At 39.1% G+C, this 22524-nt stretch overlaps 1 protein-coding gene across 4 annotated transcripts in view; it reads right to left on the bottom strand.

Annotated features, from left to right (window-relative positions):
* Nucleotides 1–733: 733 nt before the first annotated feature.
* LOC132110695 (adenosine kinase-like) overlaps nt 734–22524 on the bottom strand; it is a 160210-nt gene continuing 138419 nt past the window's right edge. For 3 of the 4 annotated variants that reach the window (XM_059517525.1, XM_059517521.1, XM_059517524.1), the window contains 4 exons: nt 17022–17136; nt 3264–3350; nt 1137–1384; nt 734–1104 (listed from right to left, as the gene is read on the bottom strand). In XM_059517525.1, coding sequence (XP_059373508.1) covers nt 1260–1384; nt 3264–3350; nt 17022–17136 — 327 coding nt within the window. In that variant the 3' untranslated portion in view covers nt 734–1104; nt 1137–1259. Of the gene's footprint in view, nt 1108–1136; nt 1385–3263; nt 3351–17021; nt 17137–22524 lie in introns of all 4 variants that reach the window. The other variant, XM_059517523.1, reaches the window with a different exon arrangement.

The raw sequence follows: 22524 nt of genomic DNA, 5'->3' as shown, positions 1-22524 counted from the left end.
CAGCTAATATAAACAGGAACCAAAATTTCAACGATATCAGAAACAACTGTAAGTGTTTACTTCTTGTTTGACTTTGTTCTTCCTTAATGTCTTCTACACCTACTGACTGAAATGTTGTCCAACAGCAACACACCTGTGAATCAACTTACATTTTATAAACCTCACAGGCAACTTTCGCAGGTCTTAAAAACACCCAGCAACATTGTAAAACACACAGCGGGAGGATTAGAGGAGTGGAAAAAACAAGTGTGACTGTGTGTGTGAGCTGAAAATGTGAAATAGTGCTCAAGGACTTTGTCCTTCGCTGTCATTAAAGATTTGGCATGGACTCATGGCTTGTTTAAAACTGTGTGCTCAGTGATGCCAGGGCCCAAACAGGTTTGTCAGTGACAGAACCTGAATCTGCTATGATTGCTGTCACACACAGGGACAAAGGGTCAGCTGTACCTTGAGTCTCTCTAATGATGCTCACAAATAGCTACTCCTCATCCCATATCACAGAGATGAACCAATGCAGGCCTGCCACAGTCATCAAGAGGACAGGTAGAAGCTGGAGGCTTTCTACCCATCCAATAGGACACAGAGCTGAGATGTAGCGAGAGTAAAATAGGCCAAAAACAGTCTAAAATCTCTGCCAACAAAAACACAAATTATGCACAAAATAAATACATTTCAAGCTTAAACACCCATTATACATTGATAATCATAAGGTTAGGAAGAGAACACGAGTGACAGCAGTAATACAGCCTTTTATTTGTTTACTTTTGCAGTTTGTGACACATTCAAGTGTTTCCCACACACATTTGGCTTACAACAGAAAGACTGGCCAACAACATTTCTGAGATAAAACAAGCCTTTGATTTAAAAAAAAAAGTTCAAATGATTCAACTGGCTTCTGTAGGTTTGCAATATCAATTCAGTTTTTTTTTTTTTACATCTAATTACAACTACAATAATTTTGTTAGCAAACTCCACATCTGGAAAGATGCTGGCTATGTTCATCACTCTTAACAGTGATACTAAAATGGCTTTAGTAAAAACAAATCAATATATCTAAGAGAAATTCCTCTTTTGCCTCTCTTGTAAATGGTTTTTAATGTGACATATGTCTCTGTGATCGCATGACAACACAGGCACAGCAGAAGGCAGGCAGTGAACAAGAGAGGAAAGAGGAACAGAAGATAAAAAAGTTAATTAAAAAAGGCATTAGTCCTATAAAACACTCGGACGGCGGTATCTTCCGGTCTCTCAGCAGCCCATCAGTGGAAGTCTGGCTTTTCTGGGAATGTGCAGCCTGCATGGCGAATAATGATGTTAGCAGCGTAGTGTCCAGCGCGGATGCACTGCTCAAAGGTCTTATCCTGTACCAGTTGAGACAGGAAACCTGCACACACATGCAAACAGACCTAAATCAGATCCGCAGTGTGCAAGAGAGTGGACAGACAGATCCTAATCAAAAAGCGTGCGCAAACATATGAACGCACACATGCACAAACATCCAAGTGCATAAACACACATAAACATATGTAGGCAAATGTTAGCTCAGAAAACCTAGTCGGGTATTGATTTTGTTGCATTTACTTTCTTTTATAAAAATTAAGGAAATCAGGCTAAAGGGGGAAAGGTGAAGCAAAAGGCCCTCTTTAGTGATGCACGATACAGAAATCCTCCAGCTGCCCCCAGGCTCTGAACCCTCCCACATAGATCTCTGCTCTCTGCAGCAGCGCCGGAGCGCATTGAAAAACAGCTGGCAAATTCATTTTCCAACACGGCAAAGCGCTGGCCTCCAACCTCTTGTTGGAACGGATAAAGGAGTAAAAAAAAATCAATACGACGTTTGAGCAAACACGCTCACAGCTCTATTAGTCGCAAGGTTGTCCTGGAAGAGCTACAGGAAGACGTGTCAGCAAAGCAGGCTCATGGCCTTTGAAAAGCAGAGGGCCGTGGAAGAGGCGTGGTATGAAGATAAATTATCCCGACCCGAAAGACCCGTGCGAACGGCTTGATCAACATCGATATTTCTGTTTTTCATGGGGAGCCAAACAGTGTTGATGGATGGCTTCACAGTTCAGATTGGAGTAGACACGCAGCGGCTATCTGAACGCACGGTTATTAGCTATACTCGCAGATTAAAGATAACGGCTGTGGGGAGTCTGGAAACTCCACTAATCCATCATGAAAGTGATCTATTTCCCCTTAACTGTGTTATCTGAGGTTAAATAGTACAATAGAACATTGGCGGCTTCATGTGATTAAACTAAGCCAAATGAATGAAGCATAACTACATTTAATCTACAAATTGTCATTCCACAGCAGCTGCGAAGGAAATAAATAAGCATTGTGTGTCAGAACTCTCGCTTCACAGTCTAGTTTCCCAGAGGTTACAGATCAAACCTAATCTTGGATTAAATTGTCCTGTCAATAGTGATTTCCCATTGAACATACTTTCGTCTGGGATGAGTCTAGAATACCCATTTCAGTATTTCAATTCATTCGTGTGCTGACTGTGATTCTTTCTTCTGTCATTTATGAAGTAATTATTGGATTCATTTATCTATTATGTTATCACACCTTGTCACTGAGAGAGGAAAAAACATTTATAATAATGTTTGCATGAATATTTCATCATAATATGTATTTTATTATTATCATTATTAAAGGGATCAAGAACTGAGAAATCAAAATTCCCTTGATCTTTTGACATTTAAAAGGTCATTTACCATAAAAACATCCTTTCAGAACTCAAAACTTTCTTGTTAGTCTGAAAACAGCGTATATTGAAGCCGATCTGCCAAAACAACAGGTTGTGGAATGTGTCACTTTATGACATAATAGTGTTTAAACCCCGCCTCCGCAGAAGATGATCAATGCCTGCTTCTACATCACTGCCAGTTTAGCCCCACCCACTGATTTTGACTTTGAACTAATCATAACAACAACAATAATAATAATAAATATTACTATAGAATTAGTCTCTTCTGTAGAACTCAAAAGATGGTATTTTGAAAAATGTCTCCATGCTTTTTAGTCAATAGGGTCCAAATGCTGTTCTGAACACCACTGACTTTCATTGCATTGACAAAAACCATTGAAATCATCATCATCGGTTTCGCAGGAAAAAGAAAAGTCATATAGGTTTGCAACAATATGAGGATGGCTAGAAAATGACAGAATTTTTATTTTTGGGTAAACTATTGCTTAAGGTATTGAAGTATTAAATATGAACTTTGAAAGTACATTTTTATGGCTTGGTAGCACAGTACCTCCAACAAAGGCGTCTCCAGCACCGGTGGTGTCCACTATCTTGCTCTGGTCGATCTCCAAGACAGGGAATGTCTCCACCTCATCACCTGTGGAAAAGACGGTTCACAGGAAGTGTGAGCTTGTTAAACCTTCGTTGAGCTGAAAAATGAGTCTTGTTCACAGAACGGCTGTTTGGCAGACGTGCAAGACTTTCTGCTGTCCAAAAAATCACTGTTTATTTTCCCCACAGAAGTTGAACTTTTTCAATGTCAAGCGTAGATTTAAAGCTACAAAAATAAAAGCCAGTCATCTTTTTGTCAGCTGGAACACCTTGTTCACTGCTTATTCCTTCCTCCCAAACAAATCTGGTTAGCATGATCCTAATCATCTATGACATACTGTAACAGAGGCTGGAATAAACTTAGTACCATGAATAGATGGAGAAGTTGTGAAGACATGGAAGGAAGAGAAGGATGTGCCAGTTTCACTTGAGTTATAAGAGCCCTCAACTTAAGGAGAGGCAATTATATCATTTGCCGGTTCTTCAGCATGACAATTCTTGCACAAAAATGGATCTGCTCACTAAAATAGCATTTGAAAGACAGCATCTTCAGCCTTCAGCCCAGTCTATTTTCAGCCTTCATGATCTGTCCCTTTCAGGGTAAAATAATGCAAGAACTGTCCTGCGTTTCCCTTTCGAACCCCTTTTGCTGTACGCTTGTGTTTTATTCATGGCATTAGCCTCCATTAGGGTTGAATGAGGCTGATATAACATTGCTTTGCATTAAGAAGATCACTTCAGAGAACCCAATATTAGATTCTTGAGGACCTTCAGAAAATTCCACATGCGGCAAGTCTGGCAACCCACTCCAGTGCTGTGATTTCCCATTAGAAACTGAGCTACTGCTGCCTTCAAGAGCACGTGGAAAGTCTCTACTCCACAGTTAGGCAGTCGATATTACAACGCATTACACATTCAAGTCTAGGAAAAAAGTGGGAGGTAGTCAAAACAAAAACAAAAGATGACAATTGCTGTAACTTCTGCTAAACCCATTAGACAAGCATAACTGAATACTCCAGTATACTGCATTACTTTTACACAAGATTTATGTATTAATTATTGGGTACATTAACCTATTAGGTTATCAGGCTTGTGTTCTAAAGAGGCTAAAACATTTATAATAATAGTTATTACATACAATAATGTTAATGAATCAATATTAAATAAATTAATAACAATATGTAAAAATTGCACATTTTTTATTATAATTACAAAAATAAAGTATATTAACATTCATTGATACTTGTGCATTTTTTTTTATGATTTTTTATTTAAAATGATCGTCCCTTTGAATAATGCAAACAGTGACGAGTGCCTTAAATTAGGCATGAAAAGAAAATTCACTGTGAATGATTCATTAATGCATGTTTTAGTTTTATAAAATTTGTTTTGAAAAAACAGGCTTCTCTCTCTGGTGCATTTTCTGGATTTCTTCTATCATTTAGTCGGCTTAAACCCTGGCTCTCCACGATCAACTGCAAGCTCGCATATAGTTTTAAAAACACATTTCAAGATCCAATCAACGACTGATGGACAGAACCACCTCACATATTTTCTTTTCCGATAATCGTTTACACTCTAATAAACGACAACACAGAAGAAAGGATTTGTCCTTACAAGATCTGTCAACAAAATCATTCATCGATATCAACTGCAGAGTTGCCTTCTGCCATCTTTGATGTCAACATATCCCTTTCCTTTGTTACTGTGGTATCAGAGTATTCATCCCAGAAGCAAATATGACTTCCTGTGGTCATATATGTGAGAGTAACTCAAAATTACAATACTCCACTTGAAGGCTGCGAACCAGTCTTAGCTAGCCCTTGCAATGATACTTTCATCAAAACAGCCCGTAATCTGCAACAACAGAGGGCTTTAAAGTATACACCTGCTAAATGTAGTCGGCAGGTGTCAAAGACCATCACTTTGTGTGAAGAACTTCAGAGGAAACCTTCAGACACAGACCGTAAACAACACAGAATGTGAGCAAAGGCGTTGAACTGATGCAACAAAGAGCACTCAAGACATATCTGCTATGTGAGAGCGGTTTTTCCCTAACCGAGGCTGGCGATTGTATCTTTGATAATTCATTACACAAAAAGCAGATCCTTTTAGAATCAGCTAATTAGCAGCAAAATGACTTTGCTTAATTAATGCGGGCGGTGAAGCATGCTCACCCGCCTTCCTCTTGAAATGATTAACTAGAGGATCTTCCGTGTGAATTAAGTTAACAGAAACTCATGATCTATCTATTATTTCACAATTAAAGATTACAATATTTCCATTGCCATCATATCATGCTTTCTCCCACATGACAAACTACGAAAGAATGCAAGTGTATTCGTTCATGTGGAGCCTAAATCTGCAGACAAATGACTGAAGGGAAGAAAAAAAAAAATGACCAGACGCAAATGAATATGTTCAAAATGAAACTATGTGGTTCCTTCCTTCCTGTACACAGGCTGACCTGATTCCACTTCCTTTTATGACTCAGAAACAGCGCAGCCTGAGAGTGAGAGAAAAAAATAGCCATTAACTGTTCCTCCCTTTGATACCCATGACTGAACTGAAGAGGCTTTAGACAATAATGGACATCAAACTGACGATTAAGGCTCGTATAAAGCAACGACACTCTTCTCTTCAGATATATGAGGGAGTTAGCAGAGGAAATGCACTTCAACACGGTGAGAATGTAGGTACTAGCACAGGCTAACCCCTCTGCCCTTTGATGACAGGTCACGCACCAGAGGCATGCTGGGAAATGTCCAAACATTCCAGCCATGGTGAGTCATCTGGAAAAAAATTATGAGGTGGTTCTTAGAAGTACATGGTACAACATTAGGTCATATCCAAGGGTCAGAGTCCACAATAAAAAAAATATGCTGAAATAAAAAATATCTTAAAACACAAGCACACGCTGCCTATTAAATCCATGTAAATTGCCACATGGAACAAATGTCAATACAATAAAACCTTGGTGTGTAAAACGGATTTAAACTTGATTTAGGGTTCAGAGGGAGGGCCCTGAGCTCTAGAGCTTGAGAAACATACACTGCCAGTCTTCCATCTTGGTAAACAAGGCTGAACTTGCATATGTGCCAGACGCATTGCATTGATGTTTAATGGTGCATGTTGCTCTAGGTGGTTCCCATAACCTCACTTTGTCTACTACAAGCTGCATCAATTGATATGATAATGGGGGAAGACGTGTGAAATGAGAGGGGCTGCGCTGGAGGACGAGGCGTCCAACCACTTGGATGTTTGGATGCCAAAATGGTGTCCAGGAGCCTCTCTCAGCTCTCAATGGGGACAATGACAAGAGTTTCAAGGAATGGAGGCAAGAAGCAGATGCTTAGAAAAAAGAAAGATTCACACTACTAATTGGTCCAATAGGATGTTTTCATTTCTGTCATCGTTAACCAACATGCAGAGAACAGAATCATCTAATAATTGAGTATTGTCTTCCAGTATTCCTCAACTCATAAGATTAATGTTTCTATAGTTGTTTTCTGATAAAAATATTTGGAAAAAGAAAATGCAATTCCACATAATACTTTTAAAATATTTTTCGCAAAAGGTGTTAAAGACTTTAATGATTTTTCACTGTCTTTTTAGAGGTTGCTTAAATGCAATCCAGTAATGGTTCTTAACTATAAATTAAGCACAAAAAAGTGGTAATTTCATTCATTAATTTTGGTAAAATACTACTGACACAACTCAATTTGCATCATAAAAATCACAAGTGGATCATGAGCCTTGAGTACAGCATTAGCTGCATGTGTTTGATTCACAAAAAAGATTTGCATCATTAATTTGGGAATTGGTGGTTGAACTGTACTGCTCAATCTGTTTGGGTCTCATTCATTACAAACAACTGACTCAAAAGAGTCATTCATTTGGGAATCATACTACACTGGTTGCGTTGTATGCTTTTGATTCACTACGAACCAGTTCATTCAAATGGGAATCAATGTGTGTTTTTAGTCACTAAAAAGAACCAGCTCAGTCATTTGTTTGTGAATCATACTTGGGGAAGAATGAATGCAAGGAACAATTAATCAGAATCGATCATTAAATCCCCATATATATATATATATATTAATGAGCAGCTAATAACCAGAATACTAACTCAATTGAGTGTCAAATATAAGGCAAAACAGTATGAAGGAAATGACAAGTCTGCTGAACAAGGTAAATTAAATAATTTAAAGAGTAAAATTGAATCATTTCTGAATTAAGGTTTTACAAGAGGTTCTGGTCCAATGTGAAAGAGGACCATTTATGTAAGCATGCAAGAGCAAACTTGGGCAAATAAAAACTGGAGAAATTAAATTCTGAAATCGCTACACTCTGCTCTCATTCCCCCCAAAACCATCCTTGATGGACATCTCCTTCCATTTCATCATACTGGAGAGAACACATCACATCTTTATTCAAAACATATTATTGAACTTGGCTCTCAACATGCTGCTTTGGTTAGTCTGACTGCGTTCCAGGACCAATTTCATGTTAATGTATAACGAAAAAGAGGCCATTTGCAGGGCTCTTTAATAGGCATGGCAATTAAAACTTTGCTGCCAAAACCTGTCTTTGTTGTTACTGGCTTGCGGTCGTCCCAGTAAACTCAGTCTCTGGGCAATTCACAGGGAGTTCCATCGCTTTTGTGGTTTTGCCATTCTTCACTTTACATGTTCATGCAGAAAGTGAAAATACTTTCCTGTGAATGACTATCCGGGGAGTGGAAAAAAAGGGGCAACAAAGTTACACCTCCCGAGCTGTGAGGTTATATTAATAGCTCTTGTACAGCTGTTTCTGTTTGGTGCTGTTTGACACTTGTGTGCACAGATCAGAAGTGAGATGTTGCTTTCAGGGTTTTGTATCCCTTTGGCACAAGCCTCTCAGGAGGAAGAGGAAACCACAGCTCTGCTCGCAAAGGCACTACAGGATCAAGCAGCACTGTAAACATGTATTGGACCGGCTCAAAATAAAACAGGCCGGCAAAGACAAAACATGCATTCTTGACTATTTATAGAGCCTGAGCGTCAGAAAAAAAACACCATAATATTTACAGCACTGTGGAGTGACACCAATTATGTGTAATAAATTCTCTTGTTATCACTAGTTATGTGCGGCGTAATATGATTATGCTCGTAATTTGACAAGCCAAAACCATGAATGCCTCGGGTCATACAATAATTACTCTTTTACTGTATCTTAGGCATTGACATTTCAAATATATCACTGTGACTTTCAAAATGTGAATCATTGGTGGAGTATTATTCAGCTTTTCAGACAGCAACAGAAATGTTTCTCATCTCAAATAGATACTGGAGCTACTGAATGGCAAGCTATTCACTACACAATGAGACATGACACAAAACCAATGAACAGGAGCAATTCAAGGCCTTCAGACAGCTGCGGAACGGTGAGAGATTATTCCTCTCAAATCCACTTCTCGTTGGCTCCAGAGACAAATAAACGCTCCAAGGAGTAAACAAGGATGGCCCTCCTCTTGGAAACTGCCCTCACTTACCATCTTTTCTCTGATCCACCATCTCCACGCTAGAGCTGGTCAGAGAAACATGAGCGTGACAAACACATTTAACCGCTAATAAAGGGCACCCACCATGTCGAGAGTGGCAGGAGATAACCAGCACACATAATCAGGAGTCTGGGACGAAGAGAGCTTTAAAAGGCAGTTTTGCCCTTTTCAAAGCGAGACATTGATCAGATCCCCTCGCCTCTGAGCCATGCTAATTAGCTGAGGACGAGCGGTGATGATGTCACAATCGATTTGGCGAACATGAGGTTCATCCATTGCCCTTCCCATCACGAGTGAGATACTGAACGAATGCGATGCATATGGTCAAAATTCACGAGGTGAATTCAAAATCTATGTTCAAAAATGAACACAAATCTATGGTAGTTTGTTTCCACCTCAGAGTAAAAATAAAGGTAATGGAGTTTAAAATAAAAAGAAAATGATATAAAAAGTCACAATTGTGAGATATAAAGTTGTACATATGAAATGCAGTCACAATTATGAAAAATATTTCAAAATTTAATCAAAACTGAGATACAATATAAACTTCATAGTATAAAAAAATCAATAAATAGAGACTTCACATTTTGAGCTGTCAATTTTAAGATGTCAATTAAAATAAAATAAGTGTGCAGTTGTGAGATAGTCACAATTAAGATGAAATTGCAATTAAGAGTAAAAATAAAGGTAATTGTGAGTTTAAAATAATAAGTCACATTAAAATATAAAGTCAATTTTGAGATCTAAAGTTACAATTATGAAAATTAAAGTAACTGGGAGTTGTATAGTCATTTTAATGATAAATAGTATGTAGCAGGCAAATTTGTAATTAAGAAATTAAGTTAAAACTGCGAGACATTTGCAATTGAGCAGAGATGTATAAAGTACTAGAGACCCAGACTTGAGTAAAAGTACAAGTGCTCTATCAAAAAAATGACTTGAGTAGAAGTTGAAGTGCTCTTTAAGCACCACACTTAAGTAGAAGTACTAAAGTATTCAACATTTTTTGCACTTAAGTATTGCAAGTAGTCTATTTGAAAATTTACTACTCAAGTACTGAAAGTAAAAGTACAAGTATTGTGTTATGTAGTTATTAAAGAAAGTAGTCAAAAGTTTGAACATATTGTTTTTACAATTTCAAATGATTAACCTAAAGGACAATCACAATTCCTTTGACTAACTTTTTGTAAACAAAAAACAGATTAAAGGGTTAGTTCGCCCAATTTGCAAAATTATGTCATTAATAACTTACCCTCATGTTGTTTCAAACCCGTAAAACCTGTTTATCTTTGGAACACAGTTTAAGATATTTTAGATTTAGTCCGAGAGCTCTCAGTCCCTCCATTGAAACTGTGTGTACGGTATACTGTCCATGTCCAGAAAGGTAAGAAAAACATCATCAAAGTTGTCCATGTGACATCAGAGGGTCAGTTTTTTTTGCAAAAAAATTTTGCAGTTCAAAACAAAGCAGTTTGTGATATCCGGTTAGCGAACGAATCATTCGATGTAACCGGATCTTTTTGAAACAGTTCACCAAATCGAACTGAATCGTTTTAAACGGTTCGCGTCTCCAATACGCATTAATCCACAAATGACTTAAGCTGTTAACTTGTTTAATGTCGCTGACGCTGAGTTAAAACAAACCAATATCCCGAGGTAATTCATTTACTCAAACAGTACACTGACTGAACTGATGTGAAGAGAGAACTGAAGATGAACACCGAGCCGAGCCAGATAACGAACAACAGACTGACTCGTTCACGAGTCAAGAACACTGATCTATATAACTTATATTATAGATCAGTGTTCAAGAACCGTTTCTGTCAGACGTGTCTGATTCGAGAACCGAGGAGCTGATGATACTGCGCATGTGTGATTCAGCTTGAAAGCAAACCGACACACAGAGCGTCTGAACTGAACTGATTCTTTTGGTGATTGATTCTGAACTGATTCTGTGCTAATGTTATGAGCGCGGGTAAACCGAAGGCTTGCAGTCAACGCCAATGACGCCATTACGTCGAGCGCAAAAGAACCGATGAACTGTTTTCTTCAACTGGTTTATTGAATCGAACTGTCAGAAACAACTACTGGTGATTCGAAAACCGATGCAACCGGTTCTTGACTCGTGAACGAGTCATTATCTGACTCGGCTCGGTGTTCATCTCTCTCTTCACAGCAGTTTCCAACAGCACGCGCAGTCTTCTTAATCACTTGATTCGCTCAATGATGTGCCAGCTTCATCAAACCTGCCATCTACAGTTCTGTTTGTAATGGAATGATTCGTAACATTTTTATAATTGTAACGAGTAACGATGCAGCACATAAAAAAAATATCGGAGTAAAAGTATTAAACTCATCGAAAATATGTACTGAAGTAAAAGTGGAAGTAGGAGAAAAAAATAATACTCTAGTAAAGTACAGATACCGCCTTTTAGTACTTAAGTACAGTAGTGAAGTAGTTCTACTTCGTTACTATACATCTCTGCAATTGAGAGATAAAATAATACAAAGCTGCAGTTATGAGAAAGAGAGATAATAAAATGATAAATCAGTTTTTCAACTCATAGCAAAATATGGCAAGAAAAATGTCAAGAAATAGCTTCAGTTACGAAACAGTAGTGAGATATAAACAGTGTTGGGTAAGTTACTCAAAAAAAGTAATCCACTACAAATGACTAATTACTGCTCTAAAATTGTAATTTGATTACATTACTGATTACTGCATGTAAAAAGTAATCAGATTACTAATTACTTTACTTTCAAGTTACTTTGAAAACATATTAAACCTAAAAGAAAACACTACAAACAAATTGAAACTCAGTTCTTTCCGTAATTTAATATTGACTGAAAAATAATACAGAAATATGAAAACAGCAACTTGACTTAAAGATCCAATGCATTTCTATAACTTAACATTCTTAACATAAACTTGCCTAACAATGAAAACTGTAGTCTTTTTAAATGTGTCTACAGTATGTCTCAACTACAACATTCCTTGCTGCGTGCAACATGCACTGTATGTGTGTGCTAGCTTGTACTAACTGTGTTTGTGTGCATTAAAGACAGGAAAAAATACTTTAAATCGATAACACTTGAAAACAGTATTTATAAAATAAAACAAATTAAAAAACATTGCATATTTGAATGCTGAAATGTAGTTGTTTTTCAACTACAAAGTGAAAGTTTATTCTACACTACAGGGTACTAATATGCAATTATGCATGCATCAAGTTTCTTTCTTGAAACTGTTACTTGTGACATATTTGCAAATCTGTATCCGCATAGCATTTATCTAGATACCTTGCAAATGTCTTTCGATCCTGCCCCTTGCAGAGCTGTCCGTCACGGGTATCATCGTAAGCAAGTCTCTAAATGACTGCGATTCCGCAGTCGACAAGGGCAGCATTTCCTCCACCACATACGCTGCTACAGCTCTCTTCACCTGTCCAGAAGTTACCTTCCCTCCCGATCTTGAACAAAAATCCAATCTAGCTTGTTTAGACGAGGTTGCACCGCTCTCGTCTCGGGCGTGGGTAACGTTATCCTCCTTGGCGACGAGTTTTGTCGTAGAATGCACTCTGTTCAAGTGCTTCAACAAATTGCTGGTCGAGTTAATAGCGGTAGAAAGTTCTTTAGAAATTGCGCACAGTTTGCATTTAACAGTTATATTTTTGTTTTTACGATCACAAAACTCAAAATAATGTTTATATTTCCACTTGAAGAAACAACCACCACACTTGTCGTCTCCGTCCATTTTAACAGCACGAGTTCTCCAGTAATTCATTAAAGCGCATGCTCAATAACTGACGCAGCCGCCCCAAAACATGATTAGAAATGCATTTTATTTACTTTAATATTTTTTCTTACCAATACATTTGTAACGCAAGTAATTTAATTTTATTGACATCAGTAACTGTAATCAAATTACATTTATTTTAAATGTAATGAGTTACATTACTGCGTTGTCACGAAAATTAATTAGAATACAGTTACTTTGTAATGCGTTATACCCAACTCTGGATATAAAGTCACAACTGATATATGAAATTGTGACAGAATTATTCTCATAGTTAGCCTACTTTTATATGTATATATATATATATATATATATATATATATATATATATATATATATATATATATATATATATATATATATATATATAAAAAGTAGGCTAATAACATCCTATGGTGCCTAAACAGGAATGTTCAGTCCACTTTATGTCAGTAAAGGCATCACAGAGGCCGTTTACGTAATCAATCAATGCTGCATCTTATAACTCTAAGCTCTTTTCTTTTGCCTTTTAAGCCTATCAAAACAAGCAGCCACTAACTGACTGTTCACAGTGTTTCTGTTTTAGCTTAGCTGTGTTGAAGGTGCATTGCATTAATGAGACAAACAAGGACGGGCAAACATTACAGAATAATAGCCCTAACATAACACAGGAAAAATGTGAGGGAGAGCGTGAACACACACACACACACACACACACACACACACACACACACACACACACACACACAGGAAGAGTGTGTTCTCATGAGTGCATAATGACCTTTGCTAAGGGCTCACGGAGATGGAGGAAAACAGACTGAAACTAAAAGGCTCCTCTGGGGAGTTCATTAGGTGCAGGTAAATCTGACAGCACATTAGACACATTCCTCCTGAATAAGTTTCGAGACGAGCAGCACCTCTCCAGGAGCAGCAATGAAAATTTTCCTCTTTAGTAGGACGACAAAAACAAAACCGATTACATCGACTTTAGAATTATTCGCAACCGAAGTAAAGGCAATTTATTTCTCACAATGAAACAGACGTACTGACAGAAACAGATTATTGAGAAAAAAAAAAAAGTAGGGCAGAACTTGGTTCTATAAACTGGTAAATCATTAGAAAAGCCCCGCATATGTCCCCAGGGAGAAGTCTGATGTTTCACCGGAAGATGGAGTTATGACATTTTGATGAAAATTATGTTTTTTTTTTGTTTGTTTGTTTGTTTTAAGAAATCAAACATACGCACAGATGAACTGTTCACTATCTATAACATGCATTTAGAAAATAAGGTGAGTTTTCATTTTATGCAAACTTTAATGTAGTCTTGATTTAAAAGCGCCTGTAAAACATCAGGTAAACTTTGGAGAAGTCAGTCACACAAGTCAGTCATGCCGTTTTAGAATGACATGAGAAAACAGACAATTTTTATTTTTGGGTGGACTATCCCTTTAAATCACATCATATGCTTGAGCTGGGTCAACCACATCCAAGCCCAGTGTATTCCAGTCTAGATAAGATAAGGACTATGGTCACGTCCAGATCTCACTGAACAGTGGAGTTTACGAGTCAACTGGAAATAAACAAAACTGCAGCACCCTCACTCTTTGCAGAAATGCAAAGACGCCCCTCCTGTTGAGGTGTTAGTTTCACTTCATGTGATATTAAAAGGAACACAACAAAGGTTATCTCTCTAGAACCTCGGTTCCAGGAAGTTAGAGTAAAGTAAACACTTATGAGTTATGACTCAGTGTGAACAGCAGAGACTCGGCGCAAAACTGTCAGCCTGGCCCTGCTGGGCTACATTCCTACGCATCAAGTAGTTTGAGATTACATGGGACGTTCTATTTTGAAAAATGTTAGTTAGCTTAATACGTGACTTCACAGAGGAGGGAAAGTACTAATAAAACATCACAGACTCTCTTCCTCCCCGTGACGCTGTCGTCCCTGCCGTTGCCCCTGGGCGACCCTGCACACTCAGCCATCATTAGATCAAAGACTGTGGGCGCCGCGCTCTTAATATGAGCCTGTAATAGGTGCGCCAGCAGGGCCGCGCTCTGTTCAGCGATGTCACAAAGGTGCTTCATTAAGGGCTCCTCTTCTGGCAGCTTTCATTAAGGAAATTAATGTGGAGGGGAAAGGACAGCCTGCGTTTATGCCGTAAGAGAAAGCCGACGTGCACAGAAAGGAACTACACAATAACAAATCTGCATCTCTTTGGAGCATCGCCCCCTGGGCCTATCATCTCAGCCTTCTTAATCACCATTAAAACAACTTCATTGTGACATTCAGAGCCTGCTGAATGATCACATCCCCACACAGAGAGCAAATTGCAAATGAAAAGTAGAGATCAGACGGCATCAGAGCACAGCCTCTGGGAGGTTGAGCAAATCTTCAATTCTCTTTTATATTGATGTTTATTGGCGGAGGCAGCGGGGAGCAATAACGTCCCTCTCCTTCTCCGTCGCCCCTGCTATTTGAACCCACTTTTTCGTCGTTCGTGCGACGCCTGACATTTTTTACGACCAACTACCTCTTACATGGCATCCTCGTTCACTTAGTGTTCGTTTCGTATAGGTTCGCCGGGGGTTGCCGTCGACCCTGCGGCTCTTTATGAAAGGGCTGCGGGAGGTTAGCCAAGCCCGCCTTTTTCCTCAGCGCAGTGTAAAATGCCTCCAGGAGAGTATTTTCTCTAAAGCCGACGCTTAGGCTGAAAGTTAGCTCAGAACAAGTGGGAGTGAGGCGGTTCTGTAGAAAAAGGGAAGGATTGTCTTGCAGCGCTTTCCTCTGATGAGGCTTTACAGGAGTAGCAATTGCCTGAGCAGCCTTATCAGCCCAGGGGGACTAATGCTATTAGCGTTTGTGTGATAAACGCAGCGCAGTGGAACCAATACAGCCAGCTTTGCCGCGTTACTCTGGTAACATGTTGTGTAAATTGTATAATACAGAGCTCTGCAACAGCTCTGTTTAACAACACTTCAATTCTGTAGTGCAGACTTGTGAATAGGATTAGACCTATAAGCTAACAGGGGTGAGGGACTCAGAGCGGCCTGCTGTGTCATCGAGATGTAATTTGTCAAGCCACAAGTTGCATTAGAGTGAGGCCTATAAAATCAGAGAACAACCTTATTTGCTGCACTGATAAGAAATAAATGTTTTTGAGCTCAGCATATTAGAATGATTTCTGAAGGAATATGTGGCATTAAAGAATGGAGTAATGGCTGCTGAAAAATCAGCTTTGCCATCACAAGAATAAATTACATTTGAAAATATATTAACATAGAAAAAAGTTATTTTAAATTTTAATAATTTTTCAAAATATTACTACTTTATTGTATTTCTTTGAATCAATAAATGCAGTCCTGGTGAGCATAAGAGACTTCTTTTAAAACCATTAAAAAAAACCTTTTGAACCCAAGTGGAAATGAACAAAAAATGTGACTTTATATCAGGATATTTGTTTTTAGGCATTTTTAGCTGAGATGGAGGAACAATTGGACTCAAACTTCAAATTGAAATTGAATCAAAAAGTTTGAATTCAAACTTTAGTTTTTTGCATGAGCACCAAGGCTGGACTATATATGCCACCTGCTAGGCAAACCTCCTCCTGGTTTTTTGCGTCTAAGCAGACACTAAAGGTCATGTTCCAAGTTTACCTTATTGTTTTTCCAGGATCTCCAGAGCGTAGCAAGGGCATCTGCTCATTGTGTCCCCAAGAGATTTAAATAATGTCCAACCTCGGCGGAATTCATTGTAAGAACACTGTGAAATTCAATGAATCAAAATACAAAAGGCAATAAAAGCCGAATTATCCTGAACAAATGGAACAAATGGAATTTAGCCGAGACTGGGCACTGGTGGACTGTAAAGAGAGAAATGCCATTCTGGCAGGTGCAAAGGGAGAAGAAATGAAAAGAAGGAGAAGAAGAGCACAAACAGCTCAGAGCCTATCCCCTTTACATTCCTGCCGCCTCCCCGCTTTCTACTTCAAACCCCGCTGGTTTGATCAGCTACAACTGTTATGCTTTTCCCACTATTCGGTTAAACTTATCCACTCTGCAGAAAGATCCCCCACTACTCAGTTACCATAGCAATGTGACTGCAACAGCCCTCTGGATTCAAATTCTGCATCTGAGAGATAGGAGGTCATTGCCAAAGGCGAATTCATTTCACACTGAGCAACACGGAAAGCCGCCAGAGAAAACGGCATTCTATTCTTAAGATGACCTTGTTTGAGGCTATTCACTTATATTTACAGAGGAAATCTATCAACATCATTCCAACTGTAAATAACTAAAAGTGTTTCTGGGGGTTGTGTTATTTCATTTAACACAAGACAGTCCTGATCTAAAAGAGTGATTATGAAAACCTAATTCTGAACAGATGAAAACTGACCCACGCACCTTTGGTCATTATAGTTCTTTCTTTCCCTTGGGTGAGGACAACAATCCTCTGCCTTTTCTTGTTCTCTTTGGGCAAGCTTTGGGCCTTCTTCGCAATCTCCTCAACGTCTTCAGTCTGCACAAGAGAAAAAATAAAACATACTTGAGGGTAAGAAGCAAATATTAAGTTATTCTAGATCAGATTAGATTTACTTTAATACTGCACCTTGTAAAGCCTGAGTCATCATCATACCTACTGAGCATGTTTAGTGACTGCAATTGCCAAATACATCTCACTCAGAACGGCTGTTGTGTTGAAATGCTAAAGGTCATGTGTAATCACATCACTCATGACTCACATATTCGTTCCAATCATATGTTAAAATGCTAACAAGATGCTAAAATGACACATATATTGCTCAGTGACTTGCAAGCAATCCACTGATGCATTCAGTCTTCTGGCTTTTGAATGGCTACGTTTGCAAACACCGATTGACTTTCAAGAAAAAAGTTGGGACAAAAGTTGGACAGCAGTTTGAAATAATCAATGCTTCTTTTGGACTAAATGAGGCAGGTAGTTACTCAGAAATTCACAATTCAGTAAAATTGTTTTGGAGAGAATTCAAATGTTTTAACACATACAACAGTGCATATTTGTGTAGACAAAGACAACAGTAATATGTAACACTATCTCTGTATATTTAAAAAAATATATATTTCCGTGGCTTACAGGTTTACTAGTTAAACAGTCAGACTGACATAAACTTGTTGCAAACTATATGTGTTTGATTAACTAGAAAGCATCATTCAAGGAACCAAACATTCAGTCATTTATTTGGGAACTGGCAGAGCTGTGTGGGTTCAATTCATTACAAAGACTCATAATCTGACTACACTAGTCACACAGTATGTTTTTAGTTCATTTAGGACCGCCTCGGAGTCATTCATTGGGAATCTGACAACACTGGTCACGCTGTATGTTTCTGATTCACTAAGAACTAGCTCATAAGAGTCATTCATTTGAGAAACAGACTACACTGGTCGCGCTGTAGACTCTTCAAGATTCTTAAATAGTAGTGCAGGAAATTCTATAGTATTTTCGTACAGAATGCCAATGCAGGAATCAAGACATTCAAACATCATTTGGCTTGGGTATCTTATCTAACACTTTCATAATACTGTGGTGGAACAAGTCACTACTACTACAACTCCATACATGTTCATGAGGATAAACAATTGTTTCTTCAATTTGACTCTAATGAGCCCAGTAATAGAGATGCCACTAGCAGAAAATTTTTATCTATAAAAGCACTAAATAAAATAGTAAAATATACCGTTAGCAGTGTGTTGTACATGTTAAAACCTTCGCCTCCTGATCTGACATTTAGTGTATTGCACAGGTTACTTGTTTATCCAGTACAGTCTGCTGTTTAAGTGGACTCCAAGCAACCTGTAGAACTACACCACCTCCACGCTCTCTCCCCAGAGCCTCGCAAACTTCTGCCTGCTGGTAAAATAGTCTATGATTTAGGAGATTGTGGAGGCGTTCATTGGTATCGTGTTGAGCTTTTTACCAAGTAGGAGAGGCATGTTGAGGGCACTGAAGTACAAGATCCTGATCGGGTTCCAGCTTTGACCAGGTGGGAGTGGACTCTAAAGCATGCAGATCAGAGTGCTGTACACACCTACAGTAGGTCCAAAAGTATTTGGACACTTTTGGAAACCAACATTTCTGAATTTCATTGCATTAAACTAATGCTCTCAGAACTAATTAGCTTTTAAGCAACTAATCTTTAAGTGATTTTTCAGGTTTTTCTTCCCTAATATATAAATGAATATACAAAATAAATATTAGTATAGAACTAACAGATAAGCATGTATGTGAGTGCTTGATGTTTATGGAATTGAGTGAGATCATTTGCATTTCCTAGTCCTGACACCTCCCAGCTGGCACTGGACAGAAGGAGCTGGGCTGGGGCAGGGGGAGAGTGTGGAATGGGTGGTGCCGGTGCTGGTTGGTGGGGAGTGGGGGGGGGGGGTTGTTTGGTCTAAGGGGTCGAGTGCTGATGGTTTGATACCATCCCCCAAACCACAGTCACACAAAGCCCCAGTAAGAGGGTCTGAGGCAGTGCCAAAGCTTTCAGTCTGTCACATGTCCACTCGTCCCCCCTGCCAAAAGCAGGCTAGAGAGGCTGCTTTGGTCATGGCAGCCACCAGCCCTTGACAGTTTTGTTAATGGTGAGGTAGTGTGGTGTCCCAGGCAGGCCCAGCTGCCTCATCACCTCTGCCTCCCTCCACACTTGAATAAAAGGGTCCACTTTCCTGTAGTCTGGCCAAACAGCAGTGCACCGAACGGTTACTGCGGCATTTGCTGTTCAAGATATTGACTTCGGTGTGAATTTACACTGCCAGACAGTTGTTTTCATTTGCATTTGTATTGCAAGTGAAATTGGCTTAGTGCTTCATGTTTTTCAATAACAGAACACTAGAGGTGCAGACAAAAAATGTCCATTTTCCATTGTCAAAAGTGAAGCAATATAAAGATGCACAGCTCACACATAATAGACTTATAAACCAAATCAGCTTTCTGTTGGTCAACACTGGAATTTTTCGTGAACAACTGAACCCAAATCGAAATCTGCATGGGTGAAATGACTGGATTTTGGATCAGAGCACTCTGCAACTGTGCTTCGGGTGACGCAAGGTCGAATCCCGGCACATGGTCATTTCCTGAACCCACCGCCATCTCTTTCTACCGTCCCACTTCCTGTCCTTTCCTCAACTATACTATCGGAATAAAGACAAAAATGCAAAAAACAAATCTTGAAAAATAAATAAAATGACTGGAATTCTCCCACAGGAAATTCCCCAAACAACAATAAGTGTAGCCGCAGCAGTAGACCAAATTTACAGTGAAACACCCAGTTAATATTTACTAATGACCAACATTTTAACTGAAGTACAATAAAAAAGTTTTTTTCCCCAACATGTTTAAAGCCACTTCATAAACATGGGTTAAATCATTAATACAGTGCGCTTTGGGGAAGGTTAACAAAGTGTTCTGAACAGAACCAACACAAGAATGCCAAACTAACTAGATAATGAAGCTTTCTCTGGAAAACTTAACCACAGACAGTACAGGCCCAAGGCAAGACCCAGAAAGCAGGCAAGTACGAATGTTGTGGCTTGTTTTAAGCAGTGCCTAGGGCTCTATAAAAACCTTACTGTTTTACAGTATCAGCTGACTGCGCACTGTAAATCTGTCAGGGGTTGTGGGTCTATAGGTATCCTGTGACGAGAAGTGGCTGTCTACAATCCCACCATTATCCCTTCATTATAACTATCAAACACATGATAGCCATGAGAGAGTGTAGCTACACATGCTCCTGAACACTTATTCGCCCGGGAGACCCGTGGGGTGGGGTCTTACTGTACAGGCACCTATGGAGTCATATATTCATATGGAGCTCCATTCATCTGCACAGATTAAATGTCTGATGTGCTCAAATACCATTTACTCATTCATAATTTACTCTTTTCTTGGCCTCGTACACTGCAAATGAAAAAATGCAAACTCTTCATGTCAAACCAGCTTTTATTTTATTCCTTGAAGAGTGAGGAGGTGTTTCATTTCAGACATAGGGGAGTCTGCACGCATAGAAACCTGCAAGACTCTTGTAAAAGCCGAGAAGTCTGTTATATGTATTCAGGATACAGCGATTGCCCATTGAAAAACAGATGTTTAGCTGGAATCCGAGGAACCTGAGCTCTGAATAAAAGCCCCCAGTAGCCGCTGACTACTTGTTTGCTTTCTACATGTATATCTCGGCGCTGCAACATCTGCGATCACAGTTTGTCTTTAACCCTGCTTGGCATTTCAATTATGATTACAGTGTATGCTTGTGACTTATTAGAATCCAAGGCTACATTAACAGAAGTAGAACACCTCTGCAGCTTCATTAGATGAATCATTCACTTTTTAAAGAGTAGTTTAATTTTTAGTAGCATGATTTTAGGGGGAGGCGGAAGAGTTGGGGGAGAAAGAGTGGGTGAGGATTTGGGAGTTGTGGGGTATAAATTATCCTTCCCACCTCACTCTGAGGCACTTATCTCTGCATAGCTATCTGCTGGTGTGAATACATATATGCCTGAGGGACCAAGAGGGACCGAACGCCTGCTCGCTTTGATCTGAATATCAACTGTCAGAGCTATTCTCATAATTAACCAATCAAGACACATCACAACTGGATCCTTCAATCCAGACACAGAAAGACAAGAGCCCTTCTGGGAATAAAGAGGCTTTCTGTGCGCATCTCTCCTGCAGACAGGTGCTGCGGTTGGGGGGCAGAGGGCTGCGGAGACTGTTAGGAGCAGCGGCTGTGGGATGCGCACTCCCATGTTGCCGTTTCCCCACTGGCGCCAACTTGCTCCAGCTAAATTGCGTAAGGGGCTTTTAATCATTTCCCAAAACACAGCCTCTAATCACCACTAAAAGGTTGATCGTTCCCAAGGAGGAGAGAAGGGAGAGGCGTTGTGGGAGTCTACAGAGGTGCTAATGGAGAGGTTAATACTGTGATACTGGATTCCAGGGCTTGTTGAAGGCAATTTGTCACTGAAACTGAATGTACAAAGTGAGACAAGTCAAGTCATTGGTTTAGAAGTGTTGGTCGGGTTCATCTATGTTTTTTTTTGTGTGTGTTAAAGGTATATTTCACTCAAAAATGAAAATTCTGTCACCATTTACTCACCTACATGTCAATTTAATGACATACACAGTCCCCTGTAAAGATCTCAGACACACATTGGCACATTCATACCACTGACTACTTGCTACTGTGTTTGATGAGAGGGGTGTGTAATGAAGGTTTTAAGCGTAAAAAATATAATAAGCACAGGCTTAATTAAGCTTAACCATAATATCTCTCCATTCACTGGTAACCATCAGTTTATGAAAGCCATAATGTAGCCGTCAGTGATTATCAGAAGGGATGTTCTCCTTTAATAATGATGAAAGCAGTCGAAAAAAACCCTGCCTTATTAGGGTGTCCAATTCTGTGTCCATATTAAAGCTAATAAAACAGCTCCTTCATTGTAATCTGTAGGAGAAACAGCAGCCAATAGAACATCAATTACCCTGCGGCGGATTCAACATCTAAGGGTATTTAAATAAAACAGATGAGGATCGGATCACACTGCGAGCCAGATCTAATGCCGGCTCAATCCAGAGAGAAAATAACACACTCTTATCTACCTTCTTGAGATGTAAATTGATTTATTAACAAGGCATCTCTTTGAAGCAAGGGAAATGGATTGATGTTAAGCAGATGTGTTTGATTTTCACTTTCATAAAGCGTGTATTTTCACGAGATGTAAAAACACGCTTCTTTCACACTTCTGAATGTTGCCACATTGTTTAAGACAGGAGAAAAATATTATCTTTACAAAGGTACAGCATGTCTAGCAGCGCCTGCTTGGGAGTTCTTCAAATAATAACAGAGCTAATTGGAAGTTTGTATTGAAGAAC

Source organism: Carassius carassius, chromosome 30, assembly GCF_963082965.1.
Source record: "Carassius carassius chromosome 30, fCarCar2.1, whole genome shotgun sequence".
Lineage (NCBI taxonomy): Eukaryota > Metazoa > Chordata > Actinopteri > Cypriniformes > Cyprinidae > Carassius > Carassius carassius.
The sequence above is the reverse complement of the archived record's forward strand: the minus strand, read 5'-3'. Positions and strand labels throughout refer to the sequence as shown.